The sequence below is a fragment of the Acartia tonsa genome, chromosome 4 (genome assembly GCF_053477335.1).
Source record: "Acartia tonsa isolate MP-2025a chromosome 4, ASM5347733v1, whole genome shotgun sequence".
Taxonomy (NCBI): domain Eukaryota; kingdom Metazoa; phylum Arthropoda; class Copepoda; order Calanoida; family Acartiidae; genus Acartia; species Acartia tonsa.
This window is the reverse complement of record NC_137263.1, coordinates 37,462,801-37,483,899: the sequence shown is the minus strand read 5'-3', so window position 1 is coordinate 37,483,899 and position 21,099 is coordinate 37,462,801. Positions and strand designations below refer to the sequence as shown.

Sequence of the window (21,099 nt, the reverse complement as noted above, 5' to 3'; positions counted from 1 at the left end):
GTTGGCTTAAAAAGTTTGGGTACTTTTATGAAAACTGATTGGTTGGTTTTAAACTTGTGTCCAATTTTTTAATCAATAATTTTAATTTAACGAAGGAGTAATTTTGTTTATCATCATCATTTTGGATTTATATAAATTTATATAGTCCATTGTCTTATCCCATAAGAGTCCACACATGATGGTGAAAATACTCATCCTTTTTCCAGCTAACAAGTTTGTGTTGGTTCATCATACCATATCGTACGCAAATACACAGAACACACCGCACAGAACACACACACACGCACACACACACAAAACACACCTGTTTGGGACTTTTTGGTTGTGCCTTGTTTGAAATGGTATGACAACGCGGAATTTTTGGCTTCACATTCCAGAACTTTCCTCTTTTTCCCCTCCCTCCCTTTTCTCTCATCACATACCCTTTAACCCGCTATCTTTTGTATGATGCAATCTTATGAAAGGGAATTTAGAGCTTTTTTAGTTGTGTTTTTATAGAAATTTAGGGAATTTTTAAGGCGTCTCGAATCTAAATGTGTGTATTAAGTGGTAACCTAGAATATGTCAGTTCGCACATAATTAATTTCTATTTAAAAGTGTACACCACACATTATTTCATGTTTGTTTTCTTGTGTTCACATGACATTTTATTACACACACACACACACACACACACACACACTTATACTTACACTTGCGATTCATTCAATAAGTTTGCAGTGACGTAAACGTTTCCCTTATTAAAAGCCTTCCACCTTTTTTCTACCCACTTCACTTATCGCCATTTCTGTTTAATTCCTCTTTTTTTCCTGAGTTATTGAACCCCTCTGAATAGTAGAATATTAGTACGCAGTTTATAGCCCCGTGACTCCCCACTGCTCCTCAGTTGCCCTGCCCCCCGTTCCTCTCAGGACAAGTGCGTAGGCCTATGAAGGCACTCTTGTGCTGTACCGTCCCGCCCGTTTTTTTTTCAGGCCTACTTGGCTGTATCCGTCCCGGCCCGGCACTCGGACTTTCAAAGAAGTCGACAGAATCTGTGGATGTACGGGCAAAATTCTTTATATTTCAGTGTAAACGACCCAAGTGTTCAGTTATATGACGAAATCTGTTGAATCAACAATTCAATCAGAAGAGCTTATAGTAATATTTAGACGCAGTTTATATTAGTATAATATATATAAAGTCAACAACGATTAGTGAAATCAAAATATATACAATTACTACCAAGTATATAGAACATTACAATACCAAAGACACTATGAAGTTAAAGAATCTATTTTCTCTGTCCTCGCGCCGACCAACGGTGACCAGATTGAACAGTGACATCTTGGAGTTCCAAGCAAAGTATAAGATCAAGGGTGTCCTTGGCAAGGGCGGCTTCGGCGTGGTCCACGCCGCCATCCGCAAAAGCGACGGCCTGCCAGTGGCGGTTAAAGAAGTGAGCAAGGACAAGGTGCTGGACAATGACGACAAGGTGCCCCTCGAGGTGGCCCTGATGCAACAAGTCAGTGATATCCCCGGAGTTATCTCAATCCTAGACTTTTTTGACATGCCAAATTCCTATTACATTGTGATGGAGAGGTTCAACAGCAAAGACTTGTTTGATTTTATAAGTGAGTCTGGACCACTGCCTGAAAATTTGGCCAAACAACTGTTCCAACAGATCCTGACGACCATCAGCCAGTGCCATGCTCACGGAGTGCTGCACAGAGACATCAAGGACGAGAATATTCTGATTGATCTGAGCACTCACCAGCTCAAACTCATCGACTTCGGCTCCGGCACTTTTCTTCACGACGGAGTCTACACAGAGTTTGAGGGAACACGAGTTTATAGTCCGCCAGAATGGATCAAGTTTAGAAGATACAAGGCTGACGGCCTCACTGTCTGGTCCCTGGGCATTCTCCTGTACGACATGCTCTGCGGTGATGTTCCCTACGAGACCGACGACCAAATCATGGCCGCACAACTGGTTTGGTTCCCCCAGCTTAACATCTCTCAGGAGGCCAAGAATCTTGTGCGCAGCTGTCTGACCCCGGATCCTGAATCTCGCATCAGCCTGAGCCAGGTGTTGAACCATCCCTGGATGAAGTGCAGCCAGCCAGAACCTATACCTGTGATGAGCCAGCAACAGCAACAACACAAGGCCAACAGCCTCGAGTCAGCTGAACACCATTTCATGAGTTCCTCAAGTGCCTCTAGTTCAACAAGTACCAGCAGTGCCTCTAGCAGCGATATCATCAACTCAACGCCAGAAGAATCAACCGTCCTCTGCATGGAGGTGGACTGTTCCAGCGACTACCTGGATTTATCAGTGTGACCGCCCCACCAGCCTAAAAGATCTGATATTATTAAAATTATGTTAAAATTTACAAAGTATTTATATTGTACTATTTATAGTTTAATTCATTATAAACATGTAAAAATTAATATCTTTTTATTTATTATTTATTTTAGAAGATAGTCTTACGTTTTCGATAACAGGATGTTATTTAGACAATTTCTGCGCTTTTCCTAGAATTATTACGTAACATTAAATTTAGTATCAGGGTGTAAAATTGATAAGAAAAGATGAATACATAGTCTAAAGGTTTTTCTTATGAGTATTATTTACATACAAATCTTGACAAAGTCATATGATGAACTCTAAAGAATTAGGGTGAGACGCAACAGTGGCGAGTTGAAAAACACACACGCACACCCACATGCAGAAAAGAAAAAAATGCATATATACGGTGTATATGATGTATATAATTTTACAACAGGATATTCAATAGATGTAAAGTGCAGGGCTAGGAAGCATAGGCGCCCTCCCCCCATTCCTTGCGTTCCCCGTTCCCTTTTTTATGAATTGACTGTTTTGGAATTTTGAGACTTGATAACAACAAGAATTGCAATTCTATTTTGCACATGTTGAAAACATCATTTCTAGACACGAGGATTTTCTACGTTTAGAGTCCAATCGTAAGACCTCTATAAATAGCAGCCCAACGAAGTAAAATTAATTTTTCCAGCAAAGCTTTTCTTGGATTGCGTCTAAACGTCTGTAATAAATTGCTGATCGTTAACAGACCTGTTACACTTGTTGTATCGATTTCAAACTTTAGATGACGATTTCTGGAACAGTTAGGTACAGTTTAGAAAGCGTAGCAAGCCAATATCATTGCCAGTCCTTCGGCGATAAAGTACAATTGTATAAGCAAAGCATCTCCACAATCAAATTTAAATTGGGGTCTGGACTCAAAAGCGCTGCTTATCTATGCTTGTTTATGTTCGTTTGTCTGTGTGATTTGTTGAGCTTTGTTTTTTACCGATGGTTAAGTCCTTGTTTTAATATAAATTAATTCTTTTAAAGTTAGGGAGAGCAAGTCCCTTCTATGATAATTGTTATACACCATTAAGTTTTTATGGCGGATTTATTCTTCAATATTCGAAAATTTGCTACACATTGAAGAAAACAAGCGCGTGCTTAGGAATTTATTAATGAATACACCCTACTAAAATGAAGAAAGATTTGATTTTAAACATTTCGAGAATTGTTTTATTGTACTTTATAGGGATACTAAAACCAGAAAATTAAATATGTATGCTATAAGGGTGAAATTTTACACCTCACCCCCTCTAATTTTGTCATGTTTTCATTCAAGCACGCCTCTGAACATTAGTTTTCCTGGATTCCTTCTTTCTGATTTGATTCTATTTGGTCCTTGACCTACTAATAAAAATTTGTGTGTGCAAGGTTTCGTGATTTTTAATTTGAAGAAAAAAGTTGTAAACATCAGAAGTAATGCATTAAATAAATAAAGTAATATATGTTTATGTGTTTAATAAGCTCTAGCATTTTAATGGAAGCGTCATAATAGTTCTTGGCTCATATTATGAATTTACAGCCTTTTTTTTTATCAATCTATTTACTTTTTTGATAAAATGTACCATCTCGGGAAGGTGCCAAACTTTTAAAATTTTATTTTGATTTATCTAATAATTTTTTCTGCATGTTTTATTTATCATGAAAATATCTGGTAGAAATAGTTTTGAAAATAGTTGCAAAAATATCATTACGCAATTTCTTCTTTTATTCATGGCAAAGTTTTGGAAATACTGCAAACAAATCTTTCGTTTGTTTAGCCAAGTTCTAAATGCAATTTCATTGGATTTTATTAACATACTAGTTGCTTCGGACAATGACTCTAGGGGAGAGCTGTGGAAGCCTGGGAAGTAGACTAAAACCAGACTTAAATATTTACAAAGGTTCCCTAAAAATTACAACACATTTGCTATGGTAATTTGCGAGATCATAAGCTTCATACAAAAAACCTTATATAAAAGGATGGCCCATATTAAAATTACAGAATTCGCGAAATGAAATGCAATTTATAGATTTGGCTTTTTATTTATTTTGGCTTAACAATTTAAACACTGTAATAAGTCGGTATTTTTGAATTAATCCATGTTTTAAATTCTTTGAATTCCTTACAATTATAATTTATAAAAAGTCTTATCGCTGCAAATTTTGGATTTTTTGCATTGCAATAATAATTATAGCAGGCAAACCCTTTTTTACTGTTCATAGCTAGCGCAGCAATGACAATCTAACAACAAGCTTTTGGTTGGTTTTTAAAATAAATCACTATCATAATACAGTCCCTCCTACATTTAAAAGCTACAAAATACAGAATTTTACACATTTGTTATCGATAGGGGTCACACAAACACACACAAACAGACACGCATTTACAAGGACGATAAAGCATTTACTGTAAGATATAAAATACAAGCGTTATTTCATCAGTTCTAGATTATAGATAGATAGATAGTTAGGTAGATGGATAGAAAGATAGATAGAAAGAAAGATATACAGACTTATATATATATACATATATATATATATATATAGATAGATAGACAGAAAGATGGATAGGTAGATAGATAGAAAGACAGATAGATAGACAGCTAAATAGGCAGATAGACAGTTAGATAGACAGATAGATAGACAGATGGATAGACAGATAGATAGACAAATATATAGACAGATAGATAGACAGATATATAGACAGATATATAGACAGATAGATAGACAAATATATAGACAGATAGATAGACAGATTAAAAAGTAGATAAACCCAGAACCACTTCATTATGCAATCTACATTTTCCTGGATATTTTGTCTACGGTAGTCCATAAGTGTACAGCTTTACAGCACATTGTTTCTATTTGCTAAAGCAACACGTATGATAAAAGAAAAAAAACTCTTTTTAAAGTAAAATGCTTATATTTTAATCAAAATCTACATTTTTGCATTTTTTACCGATCCACTTCATTATGCAAATCAAAAGAAAATCAATGGGAAAACGTTTGTTTTGCACTTTTCTCCACTTTTAAAAAATGATTCTGATAAAATAACATTTTTTTAAGGGATTTATGCATTAATTATAATGAAAAACAGTTTAAGGTAGATTTTAATGATTTTTCTAAATAAGAAATAATTGAAAAAAAGAAATTTTATCTCTATCACTTTAGATGACAGCTGCTGACCCCCAGTCTTATGGATGAAGCTAAATACATGTTAAAGATAAAAATTAGCCTGAAAAGTATACAAAAATATTTTTTGATGTGTTAAAAAAAGTCCATTTTAAAATCTTGATTTTGAGGTTGATGGCCTTTAAGATGCTCTTACTGGTGGTGAAGGTGAGCTAAATGTTATCTAAGTACATGATCATTATAACAACTTGTCTATTAACCTATTTACCATTTTTTGTAGTCATAGCAGCCTCCAGTGGAGCCTCTCGACATGAAATATAACCATTATCTAAAAACTACATTATTTACTTTATGAATTTTAGTAATTAAAATTGCAATTTTTTTCGTTTTTAATATTGCTTGGCTGGAGGCTGCTATGACTACAAAAATTGGACCATAGTTCAATATATAAGTTTTCATCATGGGGATGCACTTTGATAACATTTAGCTCACCATCACCACCAGTAAGAGCATCTTAAAGGCCATCATCCTCAAAATCAAGATTTTAAAATGGAGTTTTTTAACACATCAAAAAACATTTTTGTATACTTTTCAAGCTAATTTTTATTTTTAACATGTATTTAGCTTCAACCATAAGACTGGGGGTCGGCAGCTGTCCTCTAAAGTGATAGGGATAGAATTTCTTTTTTTCAATTATTTCTTATTTAGAAAAATCATTAAAATCTACCTTAAACTGTTTTTCAATATAATTAATGCATAAATTCCTTAAAAAATTGTTATTTTATCAGAATTAATTTATAAAAGTGGAGAAAAGGGCAAAACAAACGTTTTCCTATTGATTTTCTTTTGATTTGCATAATGAAGTGGATCGGTAAAAAATACAAAAATGTAGATTTTGATTGAAATATAAGCATTTTACTCTAAACAGAGTCTTTTTCTTTTATCATACGTGTTGCTTTAACAAATAGAAACAATGTACTGTAAAGCTGTACACTTATGGACTACCGTAGACAAAATATCCAGGAAAATGTAGATTGCATAATGAAGTGGTTCTGGGTTTAGATAGTCAGACAGATGGAAAGGATCATTAATAGAATTATTTATAGAGAGTTAGATCGATATCTGTAAATAGAAAATTCGTATTAGAATAAATTAGTAAAGATCCTAATTACAGTTTTTATTATCAATCATATAGATGATATTATCACCCATTTTACCAAACTTTCCGAAAGTACCCCCGAACTCTTTTAAATGCCCATTGAAACATGAAAGGAGAAATTATCAAATTATTTTGATAAAGTAACAGGATCTGTGTGTGTCTGTGTATATGTGTATTTCGAAGAATCTCACAAACCGCTTAACCGATATATGGTAGCTTCACATCGGTCCTGAGAAGGTTTTAACTATTTTTTCATTAGAGTGGGGTGGGGGATCGACTTATCACCTCTTTCATGGGCCCATAGGGCCACTAGAGGCGTATCCGCTAGTGACCAATAATAATTTTAATAATTTTACTAACGTAATTGATTAATGGGCGTTTTTGAAAGGGGGCGTTTATCCAACTGCAACCTGTTTTTATTAAGGTGTGTGTGATTGATGCACTAAAAAGCTTTCCCGTAAATCACAAACAACACAATTCCAGAAAAGCATTTTTAAAGATTTGTTTATGACAAACTAGATATTTTTAGATAGTTTTTTTTGTATATTTGATAATGGGATGAATCATGCTTTGAACCAAACGGAACAGATTTTGCGCTTCGCTTCTTTCTCCCTCTCTCCATCTTTCTCTCTTTTTCTTTCTCTCTTTTTGCATGTAATCTGGTATTACCCTCTCTCTCCTATCACAGCTGCTGAGTAACTGCTTTGTCTGGTTATTTTCTTATAAATGCATGCTGGGAGGGAAGGGACAATGGCATGTTAATTAATCTTTATACATTTATAAGTTTCCTGAAGCAGCATTTAAGAACCTAAAATTTGATGAAAAGATAAATTTTTCGTCTGTTGCACTATCCTTGTATCCGTGATATGCAGGTGAACGCTTGGTAGGAAAAACCAAAATCTATGTTTTCCCAACTAAAAATTCAATTACAAGGAGAGAGGATTTTAATGCAGGGAGGGAGGGGACATTGGCCTATTTATTACACTAGTACCCAAAGTTTTATAATAACGTTTTCTTCTTTGTTTGCCCAACTACTTTGGGGACTATTATTTAATTTTTCTTGATTGGTTCAGTAATATGAGTGTCTAACCGTTTCAATCGCTAATTGTAATCTACAGAATTAATTTTGTTTATCACCATTGGGGATGAACATCAATTTATCGGCCATTGTCTTATCCCTTTAGATCCCGGATTTTAAAGTTTGTAATGATTGCAAGAATTGAATAAATGAATGAACATTTTATCTTTTTTGTCTTTATTTCTAAATGTTAATAAACTATTGGTATTTAATATTTATACTTTAAAATTTGAAGTTTTTCAATTTATAGCAATGATGTGTCTACTAGATATTTAAAATATTAACTATTCTAAACCCTAAACGTATCGTATTTCGAGAAAATTTGGAAGGGAATTTAGAGATATGAAAATATTGAAATTGGGGAATATTTATATACGTGTGCAAGAATTCTATTTCAAAAATAGGATATTTATTCCCCTCTCCCTTCGTTCAAAAATACATCCCTATTTCTATTTTTCTAAATATTCAAATTTCTTAATATTTATATACGAAGTACTTGGTAAATAAATAGAAGATTTTGAAAAATAATAAATTTTTACGTTTTATATTTCTATTTCGAAATAAATCACGCAATCTTAAATTAAGTATGTTCGTTAAACAATTCCGAAATAAAATTTACTAGATATATTAGACTTTTAGGTTCTTTCTATGAAATTAATGTGATGACATAATTTCCTTACTCCAAAAAGTCTACCTGTTAAGAATACGACATTTTAGACGTCTTACTTTTTTCATTGCTTTTTTTACAGGGTAAAATAAAAATTCTTCCTAATATTAAAAAAGGATAATTTTGCATTACGTAAAAAAAGTATATAACGATAATGAAATATATTAAAGTTAACTTATAATAGTTTGTAATTGTATTTGTAACAATATATTTATAGATTCCCTGTTATTTGATATCATCCGTTTCCGGTGTATGCTGTTATATCAGGGATAAATATATACACAAAAATTCCTCCAACAAATTTTTATTATTTACCGTGGTCAAAACATATTAAAAAATCTTATTTTAAAAAATGTAAATATAACGAAATAAATTATATTGAAGTTTCTAATTACCCATGTACATTTCTACCTCGTGCACCTCGTGCACACACACATAGTTCTTCAGTCCTTATTTGAATTTCAGAGTGTATTGACACGTCATACTACGCGTTAGTTAGATACAAAGAAAAGTGAAAAATAATAAAAAATTTAATATTCAATGTGAAAACTTCAAATGGAATTATATTAATACAATAAAATAAAGTGATAAATATTATTTGCATAGTTATAAAAAAAAGAAGAAAGAAACAAAGTCAAGTGTCAACACAAGAAGATCTAATTCTGTACTGTCGTCCGAAAAAAATTATTGTAGTCTATTGTTTTGTGTGAATGTCATAAGAGTACATACACGTCAAAATAATAGGCTATGTTTTCTATTTCGGAAGGCAGTACACATAATCATTTACTGTATATTAAGGTAAGGATTTTGTAATAATTTGTAAATATAAAGTGATAAGTCTGTTCGTTATAACTTAATTATTCTTATTTTGCCTTTTGGTAATTTCAATTTTAAACGCACAGATTTTATACTGTGAATAATTCGGCAAGCTCCATACTTTGTTTTTAATTATGTTTATTTTTTATTTTTTTATATCGTTCCAAAATTACAAAGTATCGGGTGTGTTTTATCGATAAGTCTTACCTAAAAATATTGAATCCCTGTGTTCGAAAAGAATTTCCGTGCATTTTTTTACGTCGTTCAGAACGGCTCGGCTCCACATTAGTTAAAAGTGAGTTTTTACAGTAATAATATGATTTAACGGTCTATTTCCTTAAATTAAACTTAAAAACCATATGTTACCAAATATACACACATCCGCAGCCGTATTTCTAGATTCGGCTCCGCGTTTTTTTGCGTTGAAACTCGGTTTTAAATGTACGCTCATATTAAACCTGATTATCAAGCTGTTTTTAAACAAATTTACTTACAATTTTGCTTAGACTCTTATATATTCGCATTCTGATAATTCAGTTCTGACATTAATGTCCGTATTTTTTTTACATTTTAACAACAAATTTTTATGTGACCTAATTATCCGATTGGTCTGATTTTTGGTTTACTGATGTTTGAATGTACAATAATATAAGCGAAGCGGCAAGTACGCATTTTTATTTTTTTCCATCACCCTTTAATTGAAATTCAAATTTATTTTTGGATATTTAGTATTTACTTTCATTTGATGTCCAACTTATTTACTCTAGAACCTCGAGCAAGAGACCATCCACGCATAAAGACACAAGACAAGTATGATTTGAGTAATGTTTTTGGCTTCGCTACTTATTGATTATTCATCCTTGTTAAATTAAATAACAATACTGCAAAAAAAATAAATATATCAATAAACAGTTTTTTGGGTTTTATTACAACATTTATTTTATAATGGTAATGATACAGATATTTAAAAAACACAAAATTATTTCATTAAATTATTTGTTTTACTTTTACTTCTACTTTATTTCTTTCCAACATAATTAATATGATAAACATATTTACAAAAATTATTTCACTTTTCCAGTTCCTTGGTTGCTGTCTTCTTGGTAACTTTTACCTGCCTATCCCAAAATGCTTGGGACTTCTTGGGGACTAGCTTGTTCATCTTCAAGAACATGATGGCGTGGATGGTTTCTTTCTCTAGGTTATAGCGCCTCGATGAGTAAACTAATTTGAGGTGTGAGAAAATTCTCTCACACCTCGCATTAGAAACAGGTAAGTTGTTGAAGTTGGTCATCAAACTGACAAGTCCAGGTGGATAACATATCTTCTCTGCAACATGTTCATACCTGGCAGTAAGCATCCTGTGGCTTGCGGTCATTGCTCCTTGTTTGTACAGTTTCTGGCGTTCTTCAACATCGAAATCCTTGGACTTAGATTTTTTGACTTTCGCAATTTCCTCCTTTATCTTAGCGACTTCACGTTGGTAACCGTATGTCAAGGCATGCAACTTGGATTCTTCTATGTTATTCCAATCCTTCAGCCCAGCTTTCAGGTGTTTCTTCATGACGTCCAGGGGATCCTTCTGTTTGTCACGTTGTTCTTTCTTTTTCTTCTTGGCTGCTGCTTGAGCCTGAATTTCTTTGAACTCTTGTTGTTTGTTCCATAACATCTTTTGGATGGGTGTCATCATGCCTGTAATACATAAATATAATTAATAAAAATGATAATTGAATTATTTAACTAATGTTATTATTATTATCTATTTTAATTAATATTGTATATCTTTACCTGTGGGAGGTGCAGTTTCTGGAGATTCGTACTCGTCAGCTTCGGAATCCTCATTGTCGGCATCCGCATTAGCTCTACGCAGGTCGGCCTCTTCATCTGCCTTTTCTTCAGGACTTAGGTTGGCTCTCAGTGAGATTCGGTGTAGCCGTTCACCCAACAACCTACAATTTTTGGGTGCTTGTTGTAAAATTGTTTTTGCTTCATCCTGTGTCACCGTAAAGCTTTGTGTGCCACTCGCATTCATTTCCAAATGACTGCGTGACAGGGGGTGTAGGTAGAGACAGACTTGCCAGCCTGCATTAGTACGGACAATCTTGTTAACTCTCAGGTGAAGGAACTTGAATACACGTCTAGCGAATAAGTTGCCAGGCATACTTGTCCGTAGGGTAAAGAACACCGTATCCAGCATGGTGAACATCTGGACGATTGTGGCCTCATGGGCTTGTGCGGGAATTGTCAGCATGGTATCCACACACTCCAACACTTGCAGGACTTCTCTGAGGGCAAGAACCTGGTCAGGTGTTGGCCACAGATTGTCAAACTTCTTGTTGACTAAAATAAAAATTAAAAATTAAAAATTAATTCTATTGATATATACAGTTCTAATTTTTAATTAAGGGAACGAGAGAAGAAATAATTTATTTAGTTTAAATTTTAATAAACTTCTATTTGTTACCTTTCTCTTTTGTTTAATTAAGGGACAGAGAGAAATTTAAGTTGGTAATTTTGTTAGTTTTAAATTGTTGTTTAAATTATAATTAACTTTTTTGGGTTTACCTTTCTGATCCTGCACGGATTTTTTCACCTTCTGAAGTAGTTGTTTGTTGTCAAACAACTCTAAGAACCGCTTTATCATGTTCATTCTGGAGCTCCATCTCGTCTCCACGTATCTGGTAAGCATACGTTGTCCACTCTCTACCAAAATGCGACGCAGCTTCTTGTTATTCATAATTTTACTGACCAGCTTTGCCAGGTTAATTATGGTTCTGTTGTACCCCTTCCCTTTCTAAAAAAATATAATATTTGTTAATTTTCACGTTTTTGTATAATTTATTATTTAACTTTTTAAGTTACTGTATAAGTTATTTAGTTGGTTCTATTAATCATTTAATTAATTTACTTACAACTTTGGCAGCCTGCTTCAACGCCAACTCCACTTGGTGGTTGAGGCAAACACCTCCCACTATAAGTCCACATTTCTGCTCATCACATATCATTGTTTTCTGGATGTTCTCTTCTATTAGTTTCCCGAAATTTGTGATTGCTGAAAAGAAATAATTTAATAAATTAATATAATTTAGTTAAATGCATTTCGTGAAACTACCCCTGTAAATCATTAAATGTAATTCATTGAATTTTTTGGGAATGAATTTAATTTAACTTTACTTACCCTCTCTTTGTTGTGGATCTTTGATGGCGATGGACCTGTAGAAAATCGCACTTGATATGCCGCCATCGCCTTGTCTTGTTCCTGCCAGGGTTTCTTCACCTCCATCCTGACCCTCACCTTCGGCTTCTACAACACCATCCTCAACCTCATCTAAATCTTCTATAACCATATCCAACGGGATTTCATCTTCACTATCAGCCTCAGGTGTGTCTTCCTTATCACTATCATCATCATCATCACTGACTCCCTCATCTTCATCCTCATGGTTCATGAAACTTGTATACTCTGTGGGGGTTTTCCCGTGCTCTTCATTGAGTATCTTGATGGACTAAAGAATGAAAAATAAATTAATGATTTACTTTCTAATGGTATTGTTTTAGAATATTAATTCTCGTATTCATTCAAATATTCATCTAAAAAAACTGGTTTTATCTTACAATTGTACATTTTACATCCGCGGAAAGCCATTTAAAATACGATGCGAGAAAAAACTATTAAATAGTTATGATTTTATAATTATAATTTATAATTTTTCATTACCTTTACACAGTTGGCAGCCGAGTCGGATGTGGAGCTGAGAAGTTGATAATGCTCAAGCCCAAACCTTTTCAACAGTTCTTCGAAATATTCGTAGATGCTGCGGCCGGAAGCATCGGGTTTAGGCATCTAAACATAAGTAATTAATCAAATTATCATTTAGGTATTTGTGGTCATTCTAAATTTCTAAGAATTAATTTTAAACTTATACCTGTTCACAGGCGAGCAACAATTCTTTGGGACCGTCTGCATCGGTATAGTTTGCAGTTACTGAAAAATTAGTAATTCTTTTATATTATTCATTCATAATAGTTTACTTTACTTTATTTAATTCAGGTTATGTAGCTGCTGCAGTTGTAATTGCATTAATAAATAATAATAGTTTATTTATTTTATTTAGGTTACCTGCAATGAAGTCGGTGTGGTGAACATTGCCGAAGTCGAAGGAAAGGTGCAAACCTGCGGAAACAAAGATAATATTGATTATAATTATTTGTTATTTAAAATAATTAAATATTAACATTTTTTCCGCAGGTGTGCACCTTTCCTTCGATTTCGGCAATGTACACACCCGCGGAAGTGAAGATAATTTAAATTAATTATTTGTTATTTCTTTCAGATTTTGAAATTATTTAGTAATGTTTTAGTTTATAAATTATAATACTTAATAGTTAATAGTTATTAATACCTTTATTTTCTAAAATCTTCTTGAAGGATTCCATGTAATACTTGTGCTGCCCCTGCAGCCAGTTATGAAGCTGTTTGCTGGTGGGTGCATCCTGCTTCTTGCCTTTCTCAAGTAAACCGACCTGCTTGGCGATGAGATGGTCAAAGGCATTGGCATCCTTATCCTTAAAGCGAATTTTTTAAAGTTAGTATGTTTTTCAACCTATTTTTAAAAAATACACTATTCTAACTGACATGAAGATATATTTCGATTTTAGCAATCATTTTCAATTAATTTTGTTTAAAAAAATATAGGTATGAGACATTAGATAACAGCAAATATGATCAAAAATATTAAACATACATTTACCTTAAAGCGAAGGAAACTTTCATTATTAACCAGTTTTCCTGTTATGTGGCGCAGCGCTTCTAGGGCAGTGACGTATATTTTGACTTCATGGATAACTTCAGCATCTGCCTGGGCCTGTTGAAACTTCCTCTGAAAGCTGGCCAGGTTCACTCCCTTCCTATACTCTCGGTAAACATCTCTGTGGTCAATGATCCAGTGACGGGTAAACCTCCTAAACAGGTAAGCAATTAATATTATTTTTTTTAGCAAAGCTACTCTATAATTCACCTTGTCCGTCAGTATATATTTTTAATCAATGTTTATGAATACTTAATACCAGTGTTCTGGAGCCGGGAGCAGCAACATTTTTTGTGGAGCCGGATCCGGAGCCGTATTTTTTGTTAAAAACGGCTCCGGCTCCGGACTAGGTAAAAATGATTTTTTAAAGTAATATTATAATTTGGCAACGGTCTATTTCCATATAATAAACTGAAAAACTATTGTTACTTAACAAATAGACACACATCCTTCTACTTTTATATAGCTTTAATCAAATAAAAGCAAAATATTTTATATTATTTATCTTATTTTATCAAATTCAATAATGGAAAAAAATTGATATATTAATTTTAAGGTAGGAGCCGGAGCTGGAGCCGGAGCCGGGAGCCGTATTTCCAAATACGGCTCCCCGGAGCCGGAGCCGCATCAAAATTATACGGCTCCGGCACGTTGCGTTAATACATCATGTTATTTTATGTCAACTTAATATTATTACCTAAGAAGGTTAGTTTCTTGCAGTATAAATTTCTCTCTTGCTTTTCCATCTGTGGGGTATTCTTTCACGTGGTATGTGCCATCCCAGGTATTGAAGTTACAGTATTTGCACCCCCGCCCCCACGGGGTCTTATGCTTACCCTTTCCAGGGTAGTTGGGGATCATGTAAGCATGATCTTCAAGCACTTTAACCAAGTAGACATAAACCTGAAGTAATTTTAATTTTATTAAACATTTTATTTAATAATCTCACACCTGTAACTCTTTTTTTAGTTGTGTTCCTTTCTTGACTTTTAGTTTTGCTTTCAAAAAGTGTCACTTTTGCCCCCCCCCCCCCTCTACATTTTATTATTATTTTTAGTATTTATGTTTGTACCTTATCACCATTACTATATGTTATCCTCTTCCCATCAAGAATTGCCCCCCCCCCCCCCTCTACATTTTATTATTATTTTTAGTATTTATGTTTGTACCTTATCACCATTACTATATGTTATCCTCTTCCCATCAAGGCGGTCATAGAGCGAGTGTGTGTCCCCTTGTACTGTACCCACGCAGTCTAGGTAATCAATAGAACAGTTAATTTAATATATAGGTAAAGTAAAACAAACTAGTATTCTAGAAATTTATGTATTTACGGTTGAGATTGTATGGTTATTAATTATAAATATAATATAATGTATTTTATTTAAGTACAGACAAATAGACATCCTGTCAATTAAATTTTTAATGTTACTACCTATGTTATTGATATTAATTATACTAATTTAAGCTTACCTTTGATGAACATATGTTCCGTACTGTCACTGTTCATCTTGGGTTTATTCTTGGATCCTGCTTTACGGCCACCTCTCCCTTTTGGCTTTTCTCCAGCTGGGGATGACTGTGCTGAAGAAGGTGTGTCTCCAGCTGGTGTTGTAGGTGTGGCTGCGGCTTTAGGTGTGGCTGCGGCTTTAGGTGTGGCTGTTGTACTTGTAGGTGATGGAGACGGCGGCGGCGTTACGTTGAGTGGGCGCATTGGTGATGTATCTGGTGTTGTTTGTGAAGCTGGTTGTGGGCTTGCTGGTTTTGACCTTAAAATAATTAATTAATTAATTAATATTATTTTTCCCTTGCCCTCTGGACAAAATATAAAAATTATTTGGCTACTTGTTTTTTTTACCTCGATTGGGGAGAAGGTTTGGGGGGTGAAGTTGGATTTTCAGGTTCTGGGCTGTCAGGTTTTGACCTTAAAAAAATAGCCTATTATTTTAATTATTAATTAATATTATTTTTCCCTTGCCCTCTGGACAAAATATAAAAATTATTTGGCTACTTGTTTTTTTTACCTCGATTGGGGAGAAGGTTTGGGGGGTGAAGTTGGATTTTCAGGTTCTGGGCTGTCAGGTTTTGACCTTAAAAAAATAGCCTATTATTTTAATTATTAATTAATATTATTTTTCCCTTGCCCTCTGGACAAAATATAAAAATTATTTGGCTACTTGTTTTTTTTACCTCGATTGGGGAGAAGGTTTGGGGGGTGAAGTTGGATTTTCAGGTTCTGGGCTGTCAGGTTTTGACCTTAAAAAAATAGCCTATTATTTTAATTATTAATTAATATTATTTTTCCCTTGCCCTCTGGACAAAATAAAAAAAAAAATTTTTTGGCTACTTGTTTTTTTTACCTCGATTGGGGAGAAGACTCTTTTCTTCTTTTCTTGACCCTTGGAGGTGAACACAACTTTGTTATTATGCGCTTCCGTTGTGGATCAGCTATTTTTGAAGTGACTGGAGTGCAACTGAAATTAAATAAATAAATAAATTTTCAATTTCTCTGGTTCTTTTTAGAACCCACCAAATTTACCAAATTTGGGATTATATTCTAAAAAAAAATGGCCTCTCTTGGTGTGTAGAGCACCGAGAGTTGCTGAACATGGAAGGAATTCGCCCCGGAGGATGGATTACTCAATGCGACCCAACCTAACCTGACCAAAAGTAAGTAAGGATATTTTTTTAACATTTACCTACCCTAAGATAAAAAGTTACTGTAAAAATACAAAGGAACCCACTACTTTTCATACTCCAATTTATTATAATTTTATTAGGGGTATGCATTTGAGCTTAATAGTAAATAAAAAGTAAAAATACGACGAAACCCACTAATTTTATAAGGGGTAGTTTCACGAAATGCATTTGAGCTTAATAAATAAAAAGTTACTGTAAAAATCCCATTTCTATACTTTTTTTAGCATGGGTAGATGCACTTCGTGAAACTACCCCTTTTAGTTTTTTTATAACATTATTAAATATAAAATGAAAATATTATTATTACCTAATGTTATCACTGGGGGTTATTTTTTTTGTGGGGGTCCCCAACCCCTCCTTTTCCTCCAACATTACCGACCCTGGAGTGCAACTGAAAATTAAATAAATAAATAACATTTACCTACCCTAAGATAAAAAGTTACTGTAAAAATACAAAGGAACCCACTACTTTTCATAATCCCATTTATTATAATTTTATTAGGGGTATGCATTTGAGCTTAATAGTAAATAAAAAGTAAAAATACGACGAAACCCACTAATTTTATAAGGGGTAGTTTCACGAAATGCATTTGAGCTTAATAAATAAACTTCGTGAAACTACCCCTTTTAGTTTTTTTATAACATTATTAAATATAAAATGAAAATATTATTATTACCTAATGTTATCACTGGGGGTTATTTTTTTTGGGGGGGACCCCAAACCCTCCTTTTCCTCCAACATATCAAGGTCAACCTCATCCAAAAAATCGGGTATGCTTGCATCGTCGATCGTCTTACGTTCACGCAAACTACGAGTACGCGTAACTGAAGAGTCAGGCATAGCTTGGACAACCTCACTGTCAATATTAATAACATCCGAAACATCGGACATGTTGTCATCATCGTCACCTATAACTTTATTAGAGTCAGGCTCAGCCATTCTCTAACGATGTTGTAACTGAACTAAAACTAAAATAAAAAGATTAATATTAATTATGACTTTATGACTTTAAGCCTAAGGTGGTGAAAATGGCCAGGTTACCGCTTACATTGGATGATTGGGGGAAGAAAAGGGTTAACAACTTAACAGTAACTCCACCCATAATTTTATTTTTTGGAATAGTAAGGGATAAAATAAACACACATAAAAGAAAGTGTGGGGGGGGGGGGGTATAACTATAATCCGTATCCAATTACTACGAAGTACGAGGGAAATCATGGGATGTGTTGGAAAATATTTATATGACATGTAAGACTAAGAATTCTCCTAATTTCCCCTTGAGGAGGGGGGAGGATTTGATGCTTAATCTGCAGAAGGGGTAATTTAACACTTAATTTACCCTCCGTAAAAGATTAAAGATTAAAAGATTAAAGATTATTTGAAACCTGCCCCACCCCCCTTTTTCAACACTTCTTATTTGAATATAATTATATGTAATCTTTTTTTCTCCACCCATCATAACGTAATGGTTAGGAGGAGGGGGGGGGGGGGGGAACCAACAAGATTTAATTTGGATTTAATACGATGAAATTTTAGTAAATAAATTAGCCGTTAGAGGCTGGATATTTCAAATTGTTTTTCAATTTATACTTAAGTTTCATCATTCATTGGTAAGAAAAGTTAAAAATTATATTTCAAGTTTTAGAAACCTATTTTTAAGAAAAGTTACATTTGAGATGAATAGAATTAAAAAAGTATTCGGTAATGTAGACAAACAAAATTGCTTCATAGTTACATATTGGAAGTTACATAACATTCAAGGATTACCATTTTTATTGTCAGCTTTGATGTCACTTTATGAAGGCTTTTTGGCCAATTATAGAATAGATTGATGATAATGATATGATGAATATCTGTATCATTTCATATCTTTTAAAAACAAAGTTTTATACCAACGTTTTCTTTTTGGTTTGCTCAACAATTTTGGGGAATTTTGGGACTTGGTTGCTTCATTAAGTTGAGTGTAAAAACGTTTCAACTATTAATTGTTATTTACAAAAGGGGTAATTTTGTGCATCATCATTGGGAGTGTACATCAATTTATCGGCCATTATAATATAAGGTTATAATTTATAAAGGTGTCATATATATAAACCTTTCTTAAAAGTTAAAAAAAAAACTCTCTCCCGTCACCCAGCATTAGTGGAAAATTTTTATAAAGGAAAATTTAAATAAATAAAGGGATTATTCATTATTCTTTGTATTTTTTTTTGGGGGGGGGGGTTATAATAAAGGTGTCATATATATATTATGGAAAATTTTTATAAAGGAAAATTTAAATAAATAAAGGGATTATTCTTTGTATTTTTTTTGGGGGGGGGGGGGGTTATATTCAAAATCAAGTTCAACCCTTTCTTTTCATATAGCAACCCTTCTTAAATAGGGGAGGGGGGGGAGACTAGTGTAAAATAAACAGCCCATTGCCCTTCCCTTTATTTTGGGGGGGGGGGACTATAAAGGTGTTAACTGTTACTTACATGTAAAACCCTTTTCCCCCACCCATATATGTTTGATGATATTGACCTCTAGGCTCTAAATGCGGATGCCACTTATTTTAAAGGGTATGTAAAGATAAAATTTTTTCATGCTATTAGACTATTAGTATTAACAAATTAAAAATCTTAACATTTTCTAAATAATAAATATCGAAGATTGATTTTACGGCATTAGGTTGGTTTATTCGAAGATTGATTTTACGGCATTAGGTTGGTTTATAAAGATAATTTACATTTTACAAATTTGTAATTTAAAGTTAAATTGTAGGTTGGCGACGAACGAGAGATGGGCCAGCCAACTTCAAGTTACTTGGATACTAAGGGGAGAAGAAACGGCGGCGCAACCGCCGAAAACTGCCGAGAAAAGGCAAAATAAATTTCAGCGGCTTATCGGAAGGTAATGAGGAAATTACATTTTTGCATACAACCCCTTTATTTTAATGGCTTTCTCTACCTTTTGACCGCCTTTCTCTTTCTTTTAATGCGTAATTAGTTTTTATATACGCATAAAATAAACTTATAAAGTTAATTATTTTTTAATATTTGATTTTGCAGTGTTTTTATACGTATATTGTGAACGTTTTGAAATTGAAATTAATTATATCTGCATTTGCATTATGAAAAATACTAATTATTAAATTATTATTTATTACCTTAATAATTTATTTCAGTATAAATATCCGAACGAATAATGAAATCTAGACCCAGCAGCACGAAACGAAGGAGCCAGCGAATACTTGAACGACGTCAACGACTTGACCCAGGTATAATATATATTGAATTCTATTTATTTTTAGTTATTCCAAGTGTAATATAATGAATAAATAATCTTTATACAAAGGATCTCGCTAACCGATGAACCGATCGGGTTCTCCTTTTTACCTTTTAATTTACCTTTTTAAAAGCGAAGCTTTTCTATAATTATGGTCGGTCCGTCCGATTTAGAAAGCGTAGCAACTCTATAATCATTACCAGAATGTCCGTACGTCCATTTTAAACATGTTGATTTTTCGTCCGAGATAGTTAGCTTTTATTCGTTAATTTTAGGCATGTTAGAATTGTCCTATCGCTTTCAAACTTTGCATGATGTAGTTACGTACGATTTAGAAAGCGAAGCAACTCTATAATCATTACCAGAATGTCCGTAAATCCCTTTTAAACATGTTGATTTTTCTACTTTTATAACAACAAAATTTTATGTGATCTAATTATCCGTTTGATCTGGTTTTTGGTATATTGATTCCTTGGACAACAAAGAATAATATTATAAGCGAAGCAAGCAACTCTATAATTAAGTCCTAGAAATGTAAGTATAACCATAAACATTATCGGTTATCCTGTATGAAGCAGTTTTCCAATAAATTTACTTACAATTTTGCTTCGACTCTTATACTTTATATTTAAATTATTCACTTCAGACACTATACAAGTGTTAATGTCCGTTTGTCCTACCGTTTCAGTGCTTCGCTTTTATGGATGTTTGTCATCGTTGTTTTAAGTATAGCTACTCTTTAGTTTAATTATATTTACTGTAGTAAAGTTTAAAACTTTTTTAAAGTTAAACTGTCCGTTTGTATAAACACTATAGGACTAAGTTAATAAATTTATTTAGTGTATAAGATTTAATTCATTAAGGTGTGGCTGTTGTAATACTTTAACACTCCTGCGTTTGTCCACTCCGACGTTTGGGACTCCTGCGTTTGTCCACTCCGACGTTTGGGACTCCTGCGTTTGTCCACTCCGACGTTTGGGACTTTGAAATAATAAATAAGATTTAATTTATTAAGGTGTGGCAGCTGTTCCTCCTGTTGCTGTTGATGATGGCCATGGACGGGTTGTTCAACCAAGAGGACAAGGTATTATATATAATCATATTTTTATTATTACCTATTC

General features: G+C 33.5%; 2 protein-coding genes and 1 pseudogene across 3 annotated transcripts; 1 reads left to right on the top strand and 2 right to left on the bottom strand.

Moving 5' to 3' along the window:
* Positions 1 to 396: 396 nt before the first annotated feature.
* On the top strand, positions 397 to 2,430 carry LOC145317049 (serine/threonine-protein kinase pim-1 pseudogene; annotated as a pseudogene). The gene has a single exon (XR_013878856.1). The product of XR_013878856.1 is annotated as a serine/threonine-protein kinase pim-1 pseudogene (transcript).
* Positions 2,431 to 10,219: 7,789 nt separating this feature from the next.
* On the bottom strand, positions 10,220 to 13,349 carry LOC145315459 (uncharacterized). The gene is made up of 7 exons (XM_080155442.1): positions 13,323 to 13,349; positions 12,921 to 13,046; positions 12,381 to 12,708; positions 12,115 to 12,254; positions 11,768 to 11,996; positions 10,991 to 11,542; positions 10,220 to 10,894 (listed from the first exon to the last, which is right to left on the bottom strand). Exons 1-7 carry the CDS (start codon positions 13,347 to 13,349, stop codon positions 10,272 to 10,274), a joined length of 2,025 nt encoding a protein of 674 aa, XP_080011568.1. The 3' UTR covers positions 10,220 to 10,271.
* Positions 13,350 to 13,558: 209 nt separating this feature from the next.
* LOC145318318 (uncharacterized) lies at positions 13,559 to 15,025 on the bottom strand. Its single transcript, XM_080159621.1, has 3 exons — positions 14,708 to 15,025; positions 13,954 to 14,164; positions 13,559 to 13,768 (listed from the first exon to the last, which is right to left on the bottom strand). Exons 1-3 carry the CDS (start codon positions 14,869 to 14,871, stop codon positions 13,589 to 13,591), a joined length of 555 nt encoding a protein of 184 aa, XP_080015747.1. The 5' UTR covers positions 14,872 to 15,025; the 3' UTR covers positions 13,559 to 13,588.
* Positions 15,026 to 21,099: the final 6,074 nt, after the last annotated feature.

Excerpts from the sequence above, each read along its gene's own strand:
- LOC145315459 (XM_080155442.1), bottom strand. The coding sequence starts at position 13,349 with ATGTTCACCACACCGACTTCATTGCAG. Across the intron at positions 12,255-12,380 it reads AGATCCACAACAAAGAGAGG|CAATCACAAATTTCGGGAAA; the intron begins GTAAGTAAAGTT and ends ATTTCTTTTCAG. Across the intron at positions 11,543-11,767 it reads ATCCGTGCAGGATCAGAAAG|TCAACAAGAAGTTTGACAAT; the intron begins GTAAACCCAAAA and ends TTTTTATTTTAG.
- LOC145318318 (XM_080159621.1), bottom strand. The coding sequence starts at position 14,871 with ATGATCCCCAACTACCCTGGAAAGGGTAAGCATAAGACCCCGTGGGGG. Across the intron at positions 14,165-14,707 it reads CAAGAAACTAACCTTCTTAG|GAGGTTTACCCGTCACTGGA; the intron begins GTAATAATATTA and ends TTACCTGTTTAG. Across the intron at positions 13,769-13,953 it reads AAAGTTTCCTTCGCTTTAAG|GATAAGGATGCCAATGCCTT; the intron begins GTAAATGTATGT and ends ATTCGCTTTAAG.